The sequence below is a fragment of the Falco punctatus genome (assembly GCF_963210335.1).
Source record: "Falco punctatus genome assembly, chromosome: 2".
NCBI lineage: Eukaryota > Metazoa > Chordata > Aves > Falconiformes > Falconidae > Falco > Falco punctatus.
Genome location: NC_137581.1, coordinates 98014132 through 98036053, shown reverse-complemented (window position 1 = coordinate 98036053; position 21922 = coordinate 98014132). Strand labels below are relative to the sequence as shown.

The following is a 21922-nucleotide window of genomic DNA, read 5'->3' as shown; positions in this document are numbered from 1 at the left end:
TTTAACACTACAAATGTTGATTTAAAAAAAAAAAAAATACTTACAGCAGTACACCAAAAATTAAAGTTCAGATATTCCTTTTCGAGCATCACTTATAAACTGTCAGCTAAATCTTGCTGCATATGTGTAACAAAGCATGATGTAACTGTAATAGGCTAGTACAAAGGTTGTTTTTTCTATTACAGCTAGAGTTCCCTATAAAAAAAGTCCTTCAATTAATTTTACCTATTAAATAACAAACTGTCCAGAGATGCTGTTCACATATTTTACTTACTAAATGATAGCATTACTTTCCAGTGTGCTAATTTCCTGGCAACTGCAACAACAGGCAAAATAGCCTAAGATTTCATTCAACAGCTCAAAGGGAAAGAGAAGGTAATCCAAAAGGAGAATCCCCAGAAGGGTGAATTGCATTGATTATAAGTGCTGAAAAACACGGGTGCTAGATAACACTTCAAATAATGAAACAGAAGGACTCCAAATGAAAGGGATGAAGTACTTCTACTGGCAGTTCAGGGGCAAGAACTTCCCTGTTGAAGAGAAACTTATGTATCAAGGTGGGACTCAAGGACAACTTAATCAGTCTCAATTATGTTAAAGAGATGGGGGGAGATAAAGTCACAGCAGATCAGACTCAGCAACACTTTCACATAGGCTAGCATTAGTCACTGAAGTGTACATATGCAGGTTCTATAGGTCAACACTTGGATTGTTTCCAAAGTTAAGAACCTTTTAAGTACCTCAGACCTCATTTAAGGATTTTACAAACTTATTAAGTATTCACAAGTATTTTGGAAATCTTCCTTATCAGAAGATATCCTACCTTCCTTAATCAGAAGTGCATATACCATCTATAGAAAGACAGTTTATAGCACATTACATGAGATCAGTTTCATGTTCAATTTTTCATTGTTTATAGATCAAATTGTATTTGTTCTATAAAATCTGCAAGGTTTCTGTCAAAACTTCCAAAAACAGTTACATACATTTTCACACACTACTTCACAGTGAAAATTACTGCAAGCCCTAAAGCTTTAGATTCTGAAAAATGCAACCAGCTATGGACGTACTTTTAAAAGTTACAAAAGTGTAGTTTTACATAGCAAATATTGAAAATTATTTGTGCTCTTTCAAGGGAAGCAATTTTATGCCAATTTCTACAGCTTCTAGAAATACGTAGGCAACTCATGTCATCATCTTTGATTAACATTATGTGACACATTAAAAATTTCATAAGAAAATTAAAGGGGATCTTATTTCTCATGTAGGTTTGCATCAGTATAACCATTTGTCTCATTCAGAAGATTTACAGCAGACATGTTGAGCAGCAAGCATCTAGCCTGTGTGCCCCTTATTTCATTCCTTCCCCCAAATTATTTCAAGTTTCTTGAAACGTTTAGGAAAACTGGGGAACTCCAAGAAGTTTCCTGACTGCCTTTTTGCCTACCAAGGGTCACAACTTGGCATCAAACAAACAGGTTCACCAAAAACTATGTTAAAAGTTGTGACAGAACTGTTAAGTATTTTGAGGCCAACACAATACAAGTCCTCTTAGAGGAAATACACATGAAAAACATCAGGGTGGTGCACCTCTGTACGGGAAGATACAAGTATTTTCAATTTAATTCTATACATAATTATAGCTTTCATCACAGCTGAAAGATTACTGAAACACAACACACTTTCTACACAACTTTTTTAAACAGAAGAAATCATATCCACATTATAGCATAAGAGTAACTAGGGGAATTGAAACACAACATACCAGATATTTCTCAGTGCAAGGGATGTCTCATATATAGGAATAAAAATAAATTATATCAGCAAGCATAAACTCTTTATGTAAGTATATGTTATACAGAAGCACACAAAATGCCATAATTTATGTCTGCAATTTTATTTGAATTCAGAAAGTGACAAAGTATTTCTCTGGAGCTGTACTTCACAACAGGACTTTAATCACGGAGTAGGTTTATACCTCAAGTGTCTCAATCTTGGTAGACTTAGGTCCAAGAATTATGGATCTTCTATAATTACTTTCCCAGTACAAGGTACAGTTCATGATCTAGAGTATTTTTAATGCTTCTTCATTGTATGAACCCCAGGAGTTTAGAGAACTAAACAAGACTCAGAATCTCAATCTGTATTGGTTTTGCCTGTTTGGGATGTTACAGAAAGGCAATTTCTAAACATAGACAGGATAGCATCTGAGAAAAATGTGTTTAGTTCCTAGAGCACTGGCCAAAGCTAAAGCACCTTTCCTATAAACAGCTGTGCAAAATAAATTCACGTAAAACTTGAACAGAAATCTTACGTATCCACATCAAGGCCTAAAGATTCATATTGCTTACCTATACTGTCCTGTTCAGGTGGTATTCTGTGTGAAGCAGATTTTCAAATTCTGCTAAAAAGCAGCAGTAGCTAAAAAAGCTTCCCTGAAACTTTCAAATAAGAATTTAATCAAAATAATTGGTTCTGGATTAAAAAAAAAAAACAAAACAAAACCAAAAAAATACAGTAATCCAAAACCAACCCAAGCAAAAACCATAACCTCAGGCTATTTAAGACTTCAGTGGTGAAACTGCAAACAGAATTGAAATAACTCAATGACTGGTTTGCATAACTTACTGAGAGTGCAGATGAAACAAACAGAAAAAGGTTCTAAAACGATTTGTGATAGTGCGAGTAAAGCCGGTTTTGCTTTAAACCATGGTAACCTCACCTGTTACAGGCCTGAAGGAAGGAAAACTGCACATTTCTTGTTAACAGCAATTCACTAGACTTCTAGAAAGACATTGCAACAACTTGTGTTTCACAACGCACCTCATATTCACACTTTTTAAGAAGTCACCCACATCCAAAGCTGCTTGCTGTGTGATAATCCCCATGGATTATTCAAAAAAACCCAAACAAGTTACATACTAAAGTACTCCATTTATTCTACAGGAATTTATTCTACGTGCAGCAGAAGGCCCTGACTCGGCAAACAGTTCAGAGCAGACACATACTGTTCTAGGCATACCAACTATTCAAACCTCAAGATACAATCCAGCCTTAGCACTGTAGGCAACCCTACAGAGCTGAAAGTCCGCCGGTACAAATGATGGCTATTTCCAGACGTTTTCAGTCGGAGGCTGCAACTCTACATGCTCAAACACGCCCGCCGCAGCCCCACCGCGGGGCAGGGGGCTCGGGCTCCCCCAGCTCTGCACACTGGAAACTCCTGCTCCGTACCCCCTCGCCCCGGCTTCTAACCCCAACCTACTCCTCTCCTCACAGTCGCCCTCAGCTCGTTCAGTCCTACACCACTAAAGGTAAGCACCCTGCTCAATCTCAGCCCCGGTTCTTTTAGTTCAGGCGAAATATGCCCACGAAAGGCAGGGGGCGGCGGGATGAGGAGAAGGAAATAAATCGTTTCCTGTTACTTTAATCCCTTCAGCCGGGTTTAACAAACACCGCCCCGGGGGCCCTGGCAGCTCGCCCGGAGCCGTGAGGCCGCCAGAAAGCAGCAACATGCGGGCCGGCCCGGCCGGCTCCCCGCAGTCCCGGTAGGCGCCCCGGCAGAGGGGCGGCGCGTTGCGGAGAGGAGGGGGCTGCCCGCCGCCGGCCACGCTCTCTGGGCTGCCGGGCCGGGCCCAGTGGCGCAGCGGGACCGCCCCGCAAGGGTCGGGGGCCAGGGGGCGGTGGGGGAGAGGGGCGAAGGCTACACACCCAGCAGGAGGCCGTCCATGTCAAAGATCAGGTGAGTGACTGGCCGCAGCGGGGCCGCGGAGGAGGAGGAAGCGGACATGGCGAGACCGGAGCAGCCGGGAGCCCGCGGGGCCGTGGCGGCGCAAGCGCGCTGTGCCGTGGCGGTGGCGGGGGAGCGGTGCTGCGGGGTGAGGCCGGGCCGGAGCCGCGGGGCGGGGGCGGGCGGGAGTCGGTGCCGGTGGCGCCGGCGGGCGGGCCTGGGCTGCTGCGCGGGGCGGGCCGGCGCGGCCTTTTCTGCTTGTTTTGTGCTTTTTCAAAGTCAGTTTGTCTTCGGGGGGAGGGGGAGGGAATCCTCTTTTCAAATCCCTCTTAGTAACGCTTACGAGAGAGACAGAGGAGCGCCTCGCCTTTCAGACAGCGTTTCCTCGTAAAACTTTTTGCGTTTCTGTGTAGAGGTTTTAAGGATGGTATTACAGTTTGGTCATAACTGGAGCCATAAACAAAAAGGCACAAATAATGTAAAACTGTGAGGGAAGAGTAAAGTAATGCTATGTAAACCTATCTCTTAAAGGGTTGCTGAGTGTGGGAATAGTTATTTGTGGCTTGTTTTGGGTGGGTTTTTTTTTTTTTTTCCTGAAACATTCAAGAAGTTTGAAAGTTCAAGAAACAAGCCACGTTCTTGAGACAGAGCGAAACCGTCCCGCAGGAACACAACATCCAGTTTTGACTGGGTAGCTGTGAGGGAAAGAGGTTGCTTTTCTCATCGTTCATCCTGGTTTTTATTTTTTCCAGAAGGTAACTCACCACTGGGCATCAAGATCGTTGAAATACCAGTTGCAAAAGCAGACATGGAAAGAAAGAGCTGTAACAGCCTCCCGAGGTGACATGCTGGCTTGGAGATTTGTACCGCTACCGAGTTGTGGTGCAGTGTGAAGGCAGGGGAAGCCCTGCCAGTTGACTGTAGGTAGGCCTTTCAGCAATTATTTTTTTTCTGACAGTGCACTACACCATTTTAGCAAGTCAGTGTGCTTTTTAAAGCCCTAACTGTAAGAGTCATACATTCATATTTTAATTTAGCCCCCTTATATGTCTTACCTACCTGCAAAACCAATCCTTTAAAAGAATCCTTACCCTACATTTGTGAGAAATACCATAAACACAAATTCCTGATAATCTCTCCTAACTTGAAAATGAGACTATAAATAAAACATCTTTGGCCTTTAGTTGTATGTTTTTAATAATAAAACTTGACGTTCAGACAAAGGTTTTTGAATATCTGGGTTGGTTTTCTGGTGGGGTTTTTTGTTGAGGGGGTGTGTTCTTTCTTTTTTAACTTGTATCTTTTGATTATATTTGGTAATGTGGCTTAGATCCTGCCTAGGTAGGCCGGGAAAAAAATGTGCACAGTGCCTTTGATGCCTTTTAAAAATATGTGTAGTCATGTCACACATCTGTTAGTTCTTGCATAGAGTTAAGAAAATGGGTCCTGTGCTTCCAGATGAAATTTTCCATTGTAACTGTACAATGAGTGTTACGAATGCCTGTAGATGTTTTGTTTCTGCAATAAACACTGTGCCACAAGTCAATGTTGCAGCTTTGTTTCAGACAGCAAATGCGTTATTTTCCTTAGTAGTTTGCTTAGGTAGGAGCATAGCTAGAATCAATGAAAAGGTAAGATCCTCAGTACAGTATGTCTAGAAATGTTTTAATCTGTTAAAAGGCATAAATAATTATAATAATTTCAATACTTATAACCATAGTATTCTGCTATTATAAGGATGAATGTGTTTCTGCTGTAAGAGTGTATGCTGTTGTGACAAAAATTTCAAGAGGATGACTAATGAAGTTGTATGGAGTTGTACCTGAGGTGGATTCATCCACTTTCTAATTATCAAATATTGTAAAAAAAAATCTTTTAATTGTATTTGTTGGCATAGTAACACCCATACATGTTAACAAGAAAAAGCTACATCAGTCAGGTGTCTTGATTCATTGCTCTAATTAGAGAAAAGCGTGTTTCAATCACAACTCCACATCTTCCATCTTCCTCAAAAGGGGAGTTACTTACTATTTTTAGCATGTAAACCACCAGTTCATGTCAGAAATCGTATTGGTTATGCAAAATTATTGAGTATTTAAAGGGGAAATAAAACCTAAAGACAACCTTTATGAAAAAAGCCCACAAAATTAGAGTGTAATACACAAGATGAACATTTTTAGGGTTAAGTGGTCTGTTACAAATCTTATTGTGCATATTTCAAGACTGTCAGGTTGCCTGACAAGCTGGTGACCTCAATTTACTTTGCTTTACTCTGGCTCATCAGTGATAATCAGTGTAATATTAGCTTACTTTCTTAAAAGCTACATTCAAACACAGGAAAATCTTCCCAATATAGACAAACTGTTTAGGTTTATTCAGCGTGACTAAGTTTTCCTGCTAACAGAATGAAATTGGATGAAAGTCTAAGCAGAACTTTTAATTCATGATGTAGCGTAGTTTTCTAGATGAGCAAGTAAGTGAAAATGCTGATCTGAGTTTTGTTTGGGCTGTCTTAAATATTTGTCTCAAAGATCTCGGCAATAGTTTTTGGTTTTGGTTGTTTTGGGGGTGGTTTTGTTTGTTGTTTTTTTTTTATGGTGTGAAAAGAAGTTGAGATTGAGAATTGTGTGATTGTTTGCTACTGTTTTTTTCATTGTTTTAAGCATGTTTCAGGTGATGAGGACTTTATTTTAATAACTTTTGAGTTGTACCTCTACCACAGCGTGCTTCCCACGTGAACCTGAAATTCTAACCGTGAAAACTGATAATTATATGACCATGAACCTGATGTATGCTTATTGAGAAGGGTGAACTTGAGTTACTGAGATGTAATCATGCGAGTAGACTTGAATCCTGCAAAGTCTGAAGAACACATGTATATTTTTTAATGAATTTGACTTGCTATCTGGGCGTATACCACAGCAGTTGAATAGATCTTTGCTGATCTCTGAATTTTGTGGTGTTGCATGTTACATACATGCTGTGTGTCCAGGATTTTGAACTGTAAATTAGCTGCTTATAGGTATCCCTTCTTACCCCAAAGATGTTAAAATCACTTTGGTTTTATTGTTCTTGCATGTGAGATGAGGTGAAAATACTCAGGTGTGTGTCCATGGGGTTGTTAAGTATGCAATACAAGGTTTTACATACATAGTCCTCAACTTTTTTTTTAACCTTTGTATGTTTGGGTTTTCTTTACCTTGAAGCTAAGAAATTTTCCACATCACTGAAACTGATGTGACTAAATTATTTTTCCTGGAGAGAAAAAGCTTCAGAATATACTTAAGGGTTTTCTTAGGTAATATACTTCACTCAAAAATTGCAGTTTTCTATTTCACTACTTAATATTATGCTTGAAACATGAATTCACTTACATGTTTTTATATCACTGATAGGAGGGAGCATCATGCACTGTGTGTTTCACACAAAAATGACTGACTTTATTTCTCTTGTTCTGCAGGCGCCTTGGAAAAGAGGATAAACAGATTATAATCCATTTTAGTTTGAATATTAAAAAATATTCTAAAGACTTGAATAAATCCAGTAATTTAAAAGCTTTCACAATGATTTACATGAACAGCTGTTAAACCCACTATTAGTAACAAATTACTTGGAATGACTTAGAGTTAAATATAATTTAATTCAGGTATCAGCTGAGATTCACAACAGTTGCTATAGTTGAGCCTATAAGCCCTCAGAAAATGAAACCCCTCCCAGTGCTGGATGTCACTAATCAGGAGTTTTTTTACCCTAAGACTATGAACGAAGTTATTTTTATTATTTCAGTTCATGTTTTTATGGCTGCACAAGGAAAAATGAGCATGTGTCTTAAGACAATTAACTAATACTATACAATTGCTGATCTAAGTCAAGTTTTATTGATAATGTAGGTGAAAAGGGAGGCAGTATATCCACTTTCATCAATCATATGGGTCTTCTTACAGAGAAACAATAGTGGGAGGAGAGACATCCATTTTCTGGATTTTGATATTTGACACCAGTTATAAGTGGGTTAGTTACAAAGACAAGAAAGATGATGTGTTATGCTTCAGGAGAATATAGTGAAGATATATATTGGTCATCCATAAATTTAGATGAGGCACTATAAAAAGGTTCTTAAGCAGCAATGAGGGGTGAAATTCTAGAATAGCCAACCAAGCACACAAGAGGGAACAAGGGATCCGAGATATTTTTAGATGTCAATTGCTGTATTTATTGATGGGATTGTACAATAGAATGAACAGTTTCTGAAGCTGGGAAATGAAGCCTTAATGCCATGCTTCAGGACCTTTTTTTTATTTCCATTAAAGTCAGTGAGAATCATTTTCTCTCCTCTGGCTTGTGAATTAGCTTTTTGACGTATTTTACTGGAAGACCAGAAATTACTGGCTGCACACAGGCAAAGTGTTCAGGTGATTAGTAGTGTTATTGTAATTGAAATCCCCAAGTGCTTAATGAGTGGGTCCTGTTTAGCCTTAAATTATCAGAAAGACTAGGGGCAGAAGGGATTGCATCCCCAGATAAGATCTGAAGCATTATATCTTGTTTTGCTATTCGTGTGTTATATGGCCTTCCTCTATAGGATCACTTGCAACTTTTATTTATTTATCTAACTGTCCGTTATTGCAGGAGCCTAAAATACTGGTTATGCTTTTAATTTTCGTTCTTGTCTGCATGTGAATTTTAAGGCTGTATTTTTCATTTTACTACAGTTTGATTGTTACAGATCATAAGGAAGAATTTTGTATTTGTAATGCCAGGTGGAATACGTGTTCTGTCAATCTTCTGAGCAAGACATCTATCACTAGCTGGCAATAAGGATGGAACTGAATGCAGTCACGCTTCCAGTGGTCTCTTTCAGTCTTGTGTTCCTGAGCTCAACTTCTTCAAAGGCTACAGTAATTACATCTTCAGATGGAAAAGAGAGGGAAGGAATTGTGATTCTGTGGGTCACAAGGTCTCTAAACCTGTAATCTGTAATGTCTCAGATTCAGGTTTTGCGCGTGTATTCCCCACCCAGCGTACAACAAATCGGAGAGCTGAGTCTCCAGACCTTGGACATTCCGGCTACTTTGTGGGCAGTGAATGTACTGCTATCTTCTGCTGTCTTCTTCCCTGCATGTACAGACACAGAAACATGCACCAATAGTGTGCTCTAGAACATGCTATTGTCGACAGCCAATATCAAATACACTTTGTGGGCACTAGCATGTAGGGGAACTGACTAGTTTTTGAGTGACGAAATAGTCCCTTTGTTAGGTTGTCCACCTACTTGAAGTTAAGCCTATGTTTACATACCTTGAGGAATTAGGTTCAGTGTGTTGTAACAAAATATGTGAGAAAATAATGTAGCCTTATTCCTTATTTTATACTTGAAACTACAATTTTCTTAGCAGAAGGTTAATAATAGATAACTTGTTTTCATAAAACATTTGTAAATGTACTTGTACATAAACAGTACTTGTAAATACTGATACAGTTAGGTATTAGGGATACCCGGAAGGAAGCATTGTAGTCCCAGTGCTTTCAAGCCAGTGAGACCCTGATCCTGTTTCCTTCCCCCCACCGCCCACCCCTCCAAGCCAGCTAGCTCCACCTACTAAGTGCATCTCAAACATTTCACCTTAGGTTCTGTAAGGTTAATGATTCCTCACAGTGACACTGCAGGACTGAAAGATTGCTGGATTTCTGTTTCACGTGCTTACATATAGGTAAGACCACAAGAGACATAAACGATCTAAACAAATTCTTGGAGACAGAACTGTATATGCTTAAAATGTCTGTCCAGAGGTTATGCCGAAAATTTTCTAAATCTTTTGATCTACTCTGATACCCATGTTCTTTTACTCTTTTTTTTTTTTTAAATTAACAAATTTCATTCCTTCAATGTTTCCTCATAAGCTATGCTTTCTGAAGCTTTTAGCATTTTGATTGCTCTTCAGGATTCTGTTTTTTCTGTATCTTTAGAGAAGTCCAGTAGTCAGGTACATTTTTGTAGCTGTGAGTTTTCTAAGCAACAAATAGAAAGGCCATCTTTTACTAATAGAGTGCCTTCTTTAGTCCCAGGTGCAGTATACCTTTGAATTAACATAAGAACTGAAGTACCATTTTTGCCATAGTTTTATTTTGTTCACTAATGAATGATCAGTAATTCTTAGGAATATTTTTTACTACTACTGCTTAGTCAGGTTGTCCCTTATTTTGTACAAAGGTAAAAGCTGAAAACTTGTTGTCACTTGTCCAATTTAAAATTTTCTTTATACATCACTTCTAGCTGTATCCTTGTTAATGAGATCAGTGGCAACATAGCTGGCCCATGAAAAGCTTACTATCTCTTCATGCAGTTTGAAAGATTTTTGTGCATTTTTAAGTATGAAAAATTATTATCGTGCAAGCCTGATGAGGCAGTTATCTGCTAGAAGCTGTGCTACAGAATGAAGTGTTGTATCACTTGTTTCAAAAATGTTGCGTGTGTCATTTAAACCAGTGGCTACTACAAGCAATAGGGAATTTCTATTGTATTAATGACCATGTTTGGCAGCCTGGGTCCATCATCGGTTTTGCACTGGCTTTTCCTTTTTAGGCCAACAGTTATGACCTCATCTGAAAAATTAGACAAATGCAATTTTCCAAAAGCTATTAACAAGACTTCTAATGTTAAGATGGCTGTATATTCTAGTTAAGTAGGATGTGCCATCCAGAGACTAGCCACCTTGTATTGTGGTCGTGAAATGAGGTGGGTTTAGGCTGTATTCTTGAGTTGCAGAGCACAGAATAAAGCTTACGCGCTTCAGGAAGCATAGAGCTTCACCCAGTAGGGCAGCACTCTTCTCCCTGAAGCTCTACCAGCATCTGCCAGGGTCCATGTCCAAAAAAAAAAAAAGCCCAAACCACAAAAATGGCTGTTGGTCAAAGCAGGTGATATATTTCATTAAACAGCTTAGATTTGTCCCATATCATCAGAGAATACATTGCTGAGTAATGTGGTACCCTATTTATCATAGCCTAAATGCAGCCTCCCTGTGAGCATGTCAGTTCTACTTAAGCTTTGAAGTCATTGAGTAATTGTCATTTTAGTATACTTTAGTGATTTCTAATCAAACAGAGAGGAGAAACCCAAACAAAGAAAAACCCTCTATTCAGTCTTCGTTCGGTGCTCAGATTTGGATAGGAGAGGGGGAGGGTGTTTGTTTTTTCACTCATTAACTCTTCATAATTTTTTCATACTGTTTTAGTTAGAATTAATAGATCTTTTTGTGCTTCATTTTGGTTTTCCATATCAAGTGTCTTGAACTGTCACGTTAATTAACACAGACAAGTCTGCCTTTCATTCAATCTATCTATATTTTGTCATACATATCTTTGTTTTATCACTATTTTCTAATTTACATTATCACAAGTTTAATAATATTTTGTTTTAATAACATTTATTGAAAGTAAATATGATACATTTCTGAAGAGCTGCAGTGTATGTAAGTCAGTGTATGTTTATGTATGTAAGTGCAGTCAAACTTAGGTACAAATACTTCTGTGTTTTTCAGTGGATGTTGCATCTTGTCTGTTGTCTCTCTTGTACTGCTTCTGATGTTTATACGAAGGATTTTTTCTCAATACTTTCTAAAATGTGACCTATCTAAAAATATGATTGATCAAAGGGATTAAAAATCACCTGTTTTTTTTTTATTTAAGGGAGATAAAAATTTATTATTTTTTAATTGTCTTTGTATTACTTGTTAATACTTGCAACAACTGTAAGAAAATAGGTGCTGTTTTTGAAAGATTTAAGGTACAGCTAGCATTTGCTGTCTGTATTTGAGACAGATAAAAAGGTTGGTAATTTAGAATTGTTTCAAAGTTGTTACAGTACAATGTTATTTTAAAGTAGAGGGAGGAAAAATGCAGGAGAAAAGCTCAGAACAAGCTGTACTGATTTCTTGAACCACAGGAAAACGTAATTTAAACTTTGTATTTAGACAGCTGTTCAAAAACATTGGTTCAGTTTGATTTCTCCCAGTTATTGTTAGCTTCAGTGTTTTGCCTGGAAGAAAAGTAAATTTTTATATTTAGAATGTAAGGCTTGGGTTCTGTTAAGTTTTGTTAGCATTGATTGTCACACATCTTTGGACATGCATCTTTCTCTTCCTGATCAAGTTTCCATGTGAAAAATACATACATTGGGTTGGGGGGAGGAGGATAATATGTAAACTAGCAAGCACTTTTCAAAGTTTAATGAATGATTTTCCATGTTAGGGTCCTTGGACTTCCTGGGAGCAGTCACTTTCTAGGAGCACATAAGAGTTTCTAAGACAATTCATAGTGAGGAAACCAGGATGGGCTGTGGTGTACAGTATTTATACAAAGAGAATCTCTAGATAGTTCTGTGCCTCCCATGGAAAAGTTTGAAAAACGCTGACCTGAAATTATACTTTAAAAGGTGTTTTAACGCAGTTTCTCAGAAGTTGCTATATAGATATTCTGCAGGAAAGCTTACCATGTGTACAGAATGCAGAAATGTACTTGAGATTATGGCACTGCCCTCTTTTTTCCAAAATTACAGTGCAAAGTCACTAGCATTTGAAAAGCTTAACAGGAGATCTTCAGTAATGAACTAAAATAAGTGTCTTGGTTAGGCATGTGTCTATATGCATTAGAGGAATATGTTGAGATGGTTCCCTACTAGTGAAGTAGTGTCTTACCAAAAAATAGTGTCGGTGTTGCATAATAAGTTCAGTGTCCTTCTTGCCGTCCACCTTTCTGTTTCAGCTGACGTGGCTGGACTTCGTACCCATTTACCAGTGATAAGTGCAAGCCATCTTGTTTGAAAACTAGAGGCAGAAACTGGAACAAATCGGTGCTGCAAGGTAGAATACCTCTCCTGCCCTGAAGTCTGTCATTTATATATAGTTTCTTTGTAAACAGAGGTCATGTATAGTTTGAGTTCATATTCTTTCATAGCTCAAAACAAATTCTCTATGGCAGGAAATAAGCAATTATGAGTAGTAATAGCATATGCAGTGTTGTCTTTCCCTCATTAACTTAATGCAACATATTTTGTATAAAAAGGAAAAAAAGGATGGTAATAGGTCTACTTTTGTCTGTAAGGTCCTATCAGCTACATTGGCAAATTATTTTGTAACAAATAACTTTGTTATTAGGTATTGCAGTGGAGTAGAACGTTCTCTGCCTACAAGAAGTTAGGAAGAGAGCTTTACTTGAATCATAAAAGCATTTTGAACAATACAGAAAGCAGGGTGCTTGTGAATGAAAACATTTTCCAGCTGTGCAACGGTGGGTTTTCTCTTACCACTTAAGCTCTGGTTGTTTAAAAAGTAATGTTAAAAGTTTATGTAATTTTGATTACAGACTCTGTTTCAAGAATCAGATGGAAATGAATTGTTAAGTAGTTTTGGAGGGAGTTAGGTTCTGAAATAAGCTTGTGGTTTTGAAGTGGCTCTAGTTTATATGCAGTGTATGTAATCTGACAAGACTTAACTGTAACTTTTAACGTTATATTACATAAACATAATCTATTCCTTTGTAATCTGACACACATCCCACTTGCTAACTGGGGTAAAGACAGTTACTGAGGGAATAGTATCTATAAGAGGAATCACTGAGATAAAGAGGATGGTAAAGTATAATAGAGAAGTAGAAAAGGTAAGGAAAAAATCATTACTTCTGAATAGGTTGTATCTGCTAGGATTAAACAGAAAGACTACATTTGGGCAACTATGCTGAGAAAAGGAAGATGAAAGAGGAGAAGGCTATTTAACCAAGTGTTGAACAGAATCTGACCACACACACTGCTTGCTTTGTAGTTTTGCAATGACTCATTAATAATATGGATTCCATATATCCTGTTTTCTCATAAACGTACTTTTTGCTTCTGCCTTTAGGGTGCTCTCTAGGTGGATTTTAGTAAGTGACCTGTGGTAACTCCCTGTCATACCAGCAGCTGAATCTGGTTTTAATACCAGGAGAGTCACGTTCACCAATAGGGAGTACTGTATACTGCTGGCCAGTGGAAGAGCCTGCCTTGTGGGGAGAGAAGTTGTGGAGGAGGCAAGCAGAAAGACGCAGCAGCATCAAGAGTAGTAATGATAGAGTGGTAGCAGTAATAGTACCTCAGCAAGCAGAATTGGAGGAGTCGAGCAGCTGCGTCCAAGAGGTATTCAGTCTGAGTTTATATTCTTGAGTAGAAGGGAATTTGGAATAGGGTAGGTCATGGTTTAGAAAGATTAGGATTGCAGAAGAGTTTGTGTGGTGGCTTCTTGAGTGTGTGAGAGGAAATTTGGGGATAATGAGGAATGAGATAAAATTAGTTTAGGTTGAGAAGAGGGATAGGAGGAAGACAGGACATTTGAAATGGATTGTTAAGACGTGCTTAACAAGAATTGTGTCTCTGGCACTCTTGAGTTTCGAACTGCTTCACGTTCACAAGGAGAGTGATCTTGAATTTTTCACATCCTAAACAGATGTTTTAAACTAAAACATAATGGTGTCAATATAGCCTTTTTTTTTTTTTTTTACTTTCTTTTCTACATACTAAAGAATCAGTTGATCGGCCATACTTATGAGGAAATCTTAGGCTGAAGAGCTCATACAGACCTTTTTTCTTCTGACATTGTCTTAAACTAGCCAGATTGGTGTTTGTATGGTGTTGTACGCAAACATGTTTCTTAGGGAATCTCTAGTGTTACAAAAGCTATTTAATTAGAAATCAAAGTCAGTAAAATAAAAGGGCACTTTATCCTTTTTGTTGTTGTTGTTGTTTATATTCTGCACTGCTGACTGCACTGGCAACTATGATGAAGAAAATTAGAAGCTGTTGACATGGATTAGTCATTTACAAAAGTTCCTCTTAGCTATTGAAGAAGCATCATGTCTCCAGTTCATATAAGTTTATTATAATATCTACATATGTTGGCTATTGTAGCAGTTGTCTACTAATAGCAGTAAAATATTAGTCCTGAAAAATGCATGTTAGACAGAGGAAATTATATGTTTTTTTCACTGATAAACAGAATCCATCCTTTAAAAACTTAATGTTGTGTTGTACCTAAAGGCACACTTTCTTAAAAACTAATTTAAAGACATTCTGATATGACTGAAAAAGCATGTTATTCACTTCAGACATATTTGCAGCATGCTCCGGTCCAGGCCAAAAGATAATGAGACCCCTGGAGCTATTACTGAGAAACTGTTCAAATGTTAAAAGGAAGTTGATACTGGTGTACCACAAGAAAATGTGTACCACAAGAAAATGGAAAAAATGCCTTTTTTGAATACTTTTAATATTTATTTATGCTTTTTAAATGTTATAAAAAATAAGATGAAAATGAAGTGAATTACTATAGTCTTGAGGTGATGATAATTTTCATTCTGTTGTGTTGGGATTTTGTCTCTTAGCACCTGTGTGTGAAGGAATGATGTTTTGTTTTAACAGCAGGAATTTAAAAGTTTCCTAGGGTTGCGTTGGGATTTTGTCTCTTAGCACCTGTGTGTGAAGGAATGATGTTTTGTTTTAACAGCAGGAATTTAAAAGTTTCCTAGGGTTGCTATGAAAGAGAGAAAGAAAGAACTAGAGAAAAGAAAGGGAAGGAGGAGGGGAGGGAAGGAATAAGAGTTTTCCACTCACACAGGGCAGAAAGAACCTGTGTAATTTGTAGCTTAAATTGCTGTTTTTCCTGTATTGATGTAATACAATATATGCATTTCTACACTGTCTGTTCAAGATTATTTTTTTTCTTTCAGACTCCAAGAACCCACTTAGCCTTTTCTTGTATTGTAGGCAGATATTTCTAGTCTTAAAATTATTTCTTGTTTCTGATATCCTTAATTTTAAGACTTACATTGTAATCATTGCCTAATCTGATGATGTTTAATTTCTGTCCCTCAAATATTCCTCCAAACTAAGTATATTCACCGGGGTTTTTTTCTCTCTTTGATGAGGGAGTAAGTTATTCCTTTGTATGCTTACTGAAATTTGTAAACGGTCAAATCTTTGGAATTTGCATAAAAAGTTGGCTAATATATATGCCTTATTGTGTAAATGCTTTTGCCCTTTGGCTTGCACATTTTGTGGAAGAATCTGATCTATGTAATTTACAATCAGGTAGCTGTGCAGCTCAAAATCCTTCTTTTCCTAATTGTACAAGTGTTCTTTCCAGAGTAAATATTTTCCTGGTTTATAAAACCTCCTAGTTTTGTGAACCTTGTGTTTTGTTTTCAAATCTGTTTTCCAATAATTGTATTTGGTTGTAAAGGTTTCTTACTTTTAGTGTTTACAATGAAAATGCTAGTAGAATATCTCTGCATTAGAGCTGGTCCCACCCCCCATTTCTGAAGCTTTTTTTTTTGCCATATTAATTGGGGGAAAATTAAAATTGTGAATGGATAATTCTGTTACCTTTGTTCTAATTTTTCATTAGGTCATGAAAAATGGGTGGTTTGGGGTTTGGTTTTTTAACTCTGTTCAAAATAGCATAGTTAAAATATCTCCCAGGCCACAAGAAATACAGAAGTGGTTTATGAGAAGAATTCCAAAAAAATTGTTATGAGACATGCATGACTATTTTCAGAATGAGGACATACCATCCTCTGAATATTAGTTGTATGACAGAAGTAACAGATTTTCCTTTGTTTTAAAAAATGTAGAGAAGCAACTTAGTCTTAAGTAAGCAGCTACACTTGTTTACTTTAAATGTTTCTTACTTGTGCAAATTGAAAGGAAGGAGAAGCTATTCATTTATGTCTTGTGACCCTCCTGCTTATACCAGAAACACTGTAAGTCAGTCAATCTTGAATTAGTTTTTACTTAGAAGCTTTGACATTTCTCTGTCTGGTAAAAGGTTCGCTTTTAGAGTCTAGATGGATTGGATCACAACAAAGAAACTTTTGGCTAATGGTAGTGAAAGTAATTTGCCATTGGTCCATTCATCCCTTTTCATTTGAAATGGGGTGGGTTGGTCCTGGCTAATAGCTAAGCACCCACATTGATGCTTCCTCACTTCCTTCCCCCCCTCTCCAGTGAGATGGGGGAGGAAATAGGAGGAACAGGAGTGAGAAGATTCATGGGTTGCAGTAAAGACAAGGAAATCGCTTACCAAGTACTGTCATGGGCAGAACAACTTGGGGAATTTAACTGAATTTATTGCCAGGTAGCCTATATGTTTAATTACGGATTGGAGTATTGAAAAACAACAAAATCAGGACAAATATTTAAACATACAGGAAAAACACCCTTCCTCCCACTTTCCCTGGAAACACCCTTCCTCCCACTTTCCCTGGCTCAGCTTCAGATTCCTCCTTCCTTCAGATTCTACCTTCCTAGGCTCCACGCATCACTCCAGACATCGCTTCCTGCTGTGTTACTGCCGCAGGTTGTGCTCAGTTCCTTCAGTGGGCAATGGGTGGCACACGAGGATGAAGTCAGTGTGTAGCTGTTTCCCTCTGCCACTCCTTGCTGCTCCCTTTTTTCCTATCCTCTGCTGTGGGTCCTCTACAAGCTGCAGTCCCTTTAGGCATGTGCCTGCTCCAGTATGGAGCACCTGCTACTGCTTTGGCCCTGTTGTTGTTTCTCCTGCTCCTCTCTGTCTCCCCATCACTTCTGTGTTCCTTCCCCCAAGCGTTTACTGCCCTTCCTTTAATATATTTCCCCAAGGTGCCACCAGCCTGGCTGATGGGCTCAGCTGTGTCCTGCAGTGGGTCCACTGCAGAGCTGGCTGGAACGGATGGTGTCTGGCACAGGGCAGCCCCTGGTCTGTCCTCACAGAGGCCCCTCTGCAGCCTGCTGCTGCCAACACATTGACACCTGCATCCAGTACATTACCATGAAAAAGTGGTGTTGGTTTCAGTAGCTTGGTAAACTGAGATAATCCAAATACAGATACAAATGATACTTTGTTTTGATAAACATGGGAGGTGTGTTTTTTTCTTACACTGATGTTTTTCCTAATATTGTTTCTGGGAAAGAAGGTGGAGGTTGGACTTAAGTAATACTCCAGACACAACTGTTTCCTCCCGATCAGTTTGCATACCTTCTAATACAGCCATTCTCAGTCTGCAGTGGGACAGATTGAACAGCTCCTTGTGGACAAACAAGAGGGCTGCTTGCAGAACCCCTTTCTCCATCAAATTGTCTGTGTGTATCTGTACTGTAGGATAAGTACACCATTACTCTCTCTTCTTCTACCCCTCATGTGACAGGACAAATATGTGCATCATTGTTCTGTGATGAGAATGAATGCATTCCCCACGGTGTGATGGGGATCAGGGGAACATGTGTGATACTTGAGCATGGGAGTAGGTGCATTCCAGTGGCATGACCAAAATACACGTATTCATGTGAATTGCTGGATAGTGCTCGTACACATTAACAGCCTTATTCTTGTCAGGAGCTAAAATGTTTTCCTCTGTGACAAGGGCCTCGTGAAAGAAGGTAATAGGGTCTAGCAATGACCGACCAGTCACAAGCTGGTGTGGTTGCCTTTTGTGTGTGTAGCCCTTAGGCAAGAGAGCAGCAGGGAGTAGGGAACCACAGTCAGGCTGAGCTCACAGTCTGTTGGTTGGTCACCTCTGACAACAGCTTCCTTGAAGTATCATCTGACTTGAATAACTGGGGAATGTAATTTCTATTCTGTCAGAACTCTGTCAGAGATAAAGTTTATTTGTCTGATCAGACTTGTGATTGTAACCTAAATACAGGGTTGGCTATACTAACTTCAATCACAGAATTGCCAGTGTTCCTATAAAATGATCCTTGCTGCTGGATGTAATCACTCTTACATCAAATATCTTTTGTTTGAGATTAATGAAAGAATATTTAAAATGGAATATTCATCAGATTGCTAGATTCATCTGGAAAGGAAAAATACTTATATGCAGCCCTTGGAGCAAAATTTTGCAACTGAAACTCATGAAAAGTTGTCTCCATTTCTCAGATTTCAGTGGAATTACTCACAGAGTAAGAAACTTACACCAGTAAGGTTGGTGGAGGATGTTATACTAATTGAAAAATGTAGTGGTTGCTTATTACACTAAGTTGTTTTAAAATATTTTATGCTGAGCACATACAGGCAATCCCACCATCAAGGTGGGATTTATTTCGTGTAACTTTATTTCTTTTCTATACATCTAGTCTAAACTAGGTGTTCAGACTTTCTCTAGTCTGTGGAAAAAGTTCATGAACATCACTGCAACACTTCTTTATACCAATCTTAAGAAGAGATGAATCATATTCTTAAGGTGCCTGTCTCTTCCTATTAATTAGAGAGGAAGCATAGATAATTAGCTCAGGCTAAATGCATAACTTTAAGATGAATAAATTCAGATAGATTGCACCATGAGTGCCTAGTTGATACGGGCCATCTAGGCATTTAACTTCTATGCGGGTAAAATTAATATTGGCTGAATGCAGCCTTTTTTGAATTTTTGTATCTCATACAATCAGCTGTATCGAGAGCCCTTAAGTGTTATCATAATCTGAGTGTAAATAACAGTAGAGCTGTTTTTAAAATAATAATCCTACACTTTGAGAACAAATTAATGCAAATGCAACTTCTCCTTTCTTTAAATGAAACATCCGTTTGGAAGTAGTATAACATACTGGATCATTTTATTTATGTGCTACTTGCTAGCTTTATGTAGCAAAGAAAAATTAACTGGCAATTTCACTGCAATTCCTCTGGTAAACAACTTTTACTAGAAGAGTGATTGTAGATAGAGGAATATTATGTTATGAAGTCCAGTGCTTTGATTTTGACAGACTCCAGAGGATGCCAGTAAGTAATTCAGGGGAGAGACGGTTTTGGGATGGGTTTGAGGGGTTTCTTTTCCTGTTAGGTTTCATGTTTTCCTCTGATAGGCATTTGAAGACTAACATTTCAATGAAAAAGGCTTAGAAACTGCTTCCAAATTTAATGAAATTAAAATCCAGTGCTAAGTGGTTGGCTGCTTGTCTTAATGTCCCTCCAAAAATTTACAGTAGGACTTAGAGACTAACCTGCAGATCTGAGTGCTGTCCTGGTGAAGGCAGTGAATTGGTGGACTTGAGTGTCTTAGTCCAGTATTACGTGTAGTTAGACTTTTTTCCTTTTTAGACATTTTGTGATAGATTACTTTGAATATGAATGGATACTCAGAAGAGACCAGTTTGGCCATAGTTGGTTGATGGTGAAGAAACTGTAGCCAGTCAGTGAGATGAGGGTATGGTTTGTATGTTGGGGTAATTCAAATGGACATAACAAAACTCTTCTGTTAATTCCACATTTAAGAGTCGCAGTCCTGTGGAGCTGTACAGTCTTTATCTGCTTGCTTATGATGAAACCAGAAGTACAAAGTTTTAGTCACGTAAGTTCTTCTTCCTCATGTCCATTTGACCATCTTGAAAAAAGGCAGTATCAAAAGTAGTTATTTCACACATCATCTAGTTCTGGTATATTAAAAAAACCCTGACTCATCAGCTTTCAAAACTATTAATTAAGCTGGATATCATGGATGAGTTTAGTTAAGGCCTCAAAGTATGTAATCAAGTGTCCTATTATGTTGGGTAATATAGCATTGTAAAGTTCTTATTCTAATAGGCATATATATTAAAACAGATACTTAATAATAGCATGTCATCAGCTTTACACACATTGTCAACCAGCATCATGTAATATTTACTGAAGCTGATAGGGTGTTCAGAAACAAATCTTTCTCATCTCTCATTTTCCTGTTACATCAACATCTAATGGTGATTTATTATATATCTACACTAAGCACAAGATGGATTCAGAAAGATACAGACCTAAAATCCTTGTGAACTGGTGAACTGTAAAGACACATTTTAGTGATCTGTGATTACTGAATCTGAAAGATTTATTTTCATTGTTTAGAACACTTGTCTCTGGTTTCCAGGAAGTGCCATGGCACGAACGCTAGTAGTTACTTTTTGTAGCTTTTTTTAACCTTTTTTTTTTTTTAATTAGATGATTTTTCTCTCTCAGGATGGTGCATAACTGGCAAACAGGATGACTACCTGTGTTATCTTGTGGTTCTCTTTTATTATATTGCTGACCAGAGCCCATATAGAACATTAAATTTCTAATGAGCATTTGGCTAACAAAAGGAAAAGAGTATATGCTCTGATACGTGTATGGAATTATACAGTATTTTTATTACAAATAAAATAATGACATTATATCACAAAACAGAATCTTTTTCTTCCATTCAGGTTATAATTTACTACCAGAAATACTGCCATTAAGTTATGGAATTTAGTTGAGATGAAACTAGCAAATTCTTGAGAGGCAATTTAAAAAAGATACCTAAATTGAACTTATATCTGATGGAGGGTATGTGGCTTCATCTCTGTTTGATTCAGTCCAAGTAATTAATCATGCTTGAACAAGAAACGCGATTATGTGTTCTGGGGTTTTTCCCAGCTCATGTTAAGTGAAATGTCTTGCAACAAGACAACTTTTAATAAATTAGATACAGATTTTCATTTATGTACATCATTACCTGAAGATGCATATTGAAATCCAATGACACTTCTCAGAAAAGCATTCTAGTTGTTTTACAGACACAGATAACGGTTTATAGATAGGTACAGACACATCCAGCCTTCTTTGCCCACACAGTAAGAGAGGTGAATGCAGATCAGTTCCAGCTGGGGAAACAAGTAGTTGTCCTGATCTGCCACTGAATCTGAAGTGCCTAGCCAATAGGTAGGATGGAAGATTCCTATGTCACTTAGGCTTTTCTGGAAAAGAAAAAAAAAACAAAACACCCAACAACTAATAAGCACTTCAAATACACCTGGACCTGAGGAAGCAGGAAGAGTACATCTGGCTCTGAGGACTGAAGAGGTTTCTGAGAAGGTCTCTTACCAGGGAGGGTGAAAAATAACAAAATATTGAAAAATCAGCATTAAGAAATATCGAGTTTACACTACAAAAATAAATATTAGAAGCAATCATATTATGGACATTGAGTTATCAGTGATGAGTTAGAATGAAGTAACTTGACTTATTGCATGGTCTTAGCAAATGCAAACTAATATTTGAATGAATTAGCATTAGGAGCAGGCCAGAAGCATATGGTTTTATTTCTCGTTTTGGAGTCATATGACATAAAAGATGCAACAGATACAACTGATCTGTAAGAAAAGAGTTAGCAGAGATTTGAACAAATCTTAAGCTGGTATCA

At 37.9% G+C, this 21922-nt stretch overlaps 2 protein-coding genes across 5 annotated transcripts in view; one reads left to right on the top strand and one right to left on the bottom strand.

Moving 5' to 3' along the window:
* PUDP (pseudouridine 5'-phosphatase) overlaps positions 1-3871 on the bottom strand; it is a 75507-nt gene extending 71636 nt beyond the window's left edge. The window contains exon 1 of the mRNA XM_080377658.1: positions 3712-3871. Within this exon, the coding sequence (XP_080233784.1) occupies positions 3712-3790 (79 nt within the window). The 5' untranslated portion in view covers positions 3791-3871. The remainder of the gene's footprint in view (positions 1-3711) is intronic.
* Positions 3267-21922, top strand: part of STS (steroid sulfatase) — a 116309-nt gene continuing 97653 nt past the window's right edge. The window contains exons 1-3 of one of the 4 annotated variants that reach the window (XM_080377651.1): positions 3267-3742; positions 4483-4654; positions 12494-12591. Coding sequence is in view for 1 of the 4 variants with exons in the window: in XM_080377649.1 (XP_080233775.1) it covers positions 3729-3742 (14 nt within the window). In the remaining 3 variants the exon portion in view is untranslated. Of the gene's footprint in view, positions 3743-4482; positions 4655-12493; positions 12592-17639; positions 19937-21922 lie in introns of those variants that run through there. The other 3 variants (XM_080377650.1, XM_080377649.1, XM_080377652.1) reach the window with 3 other exon arrangements.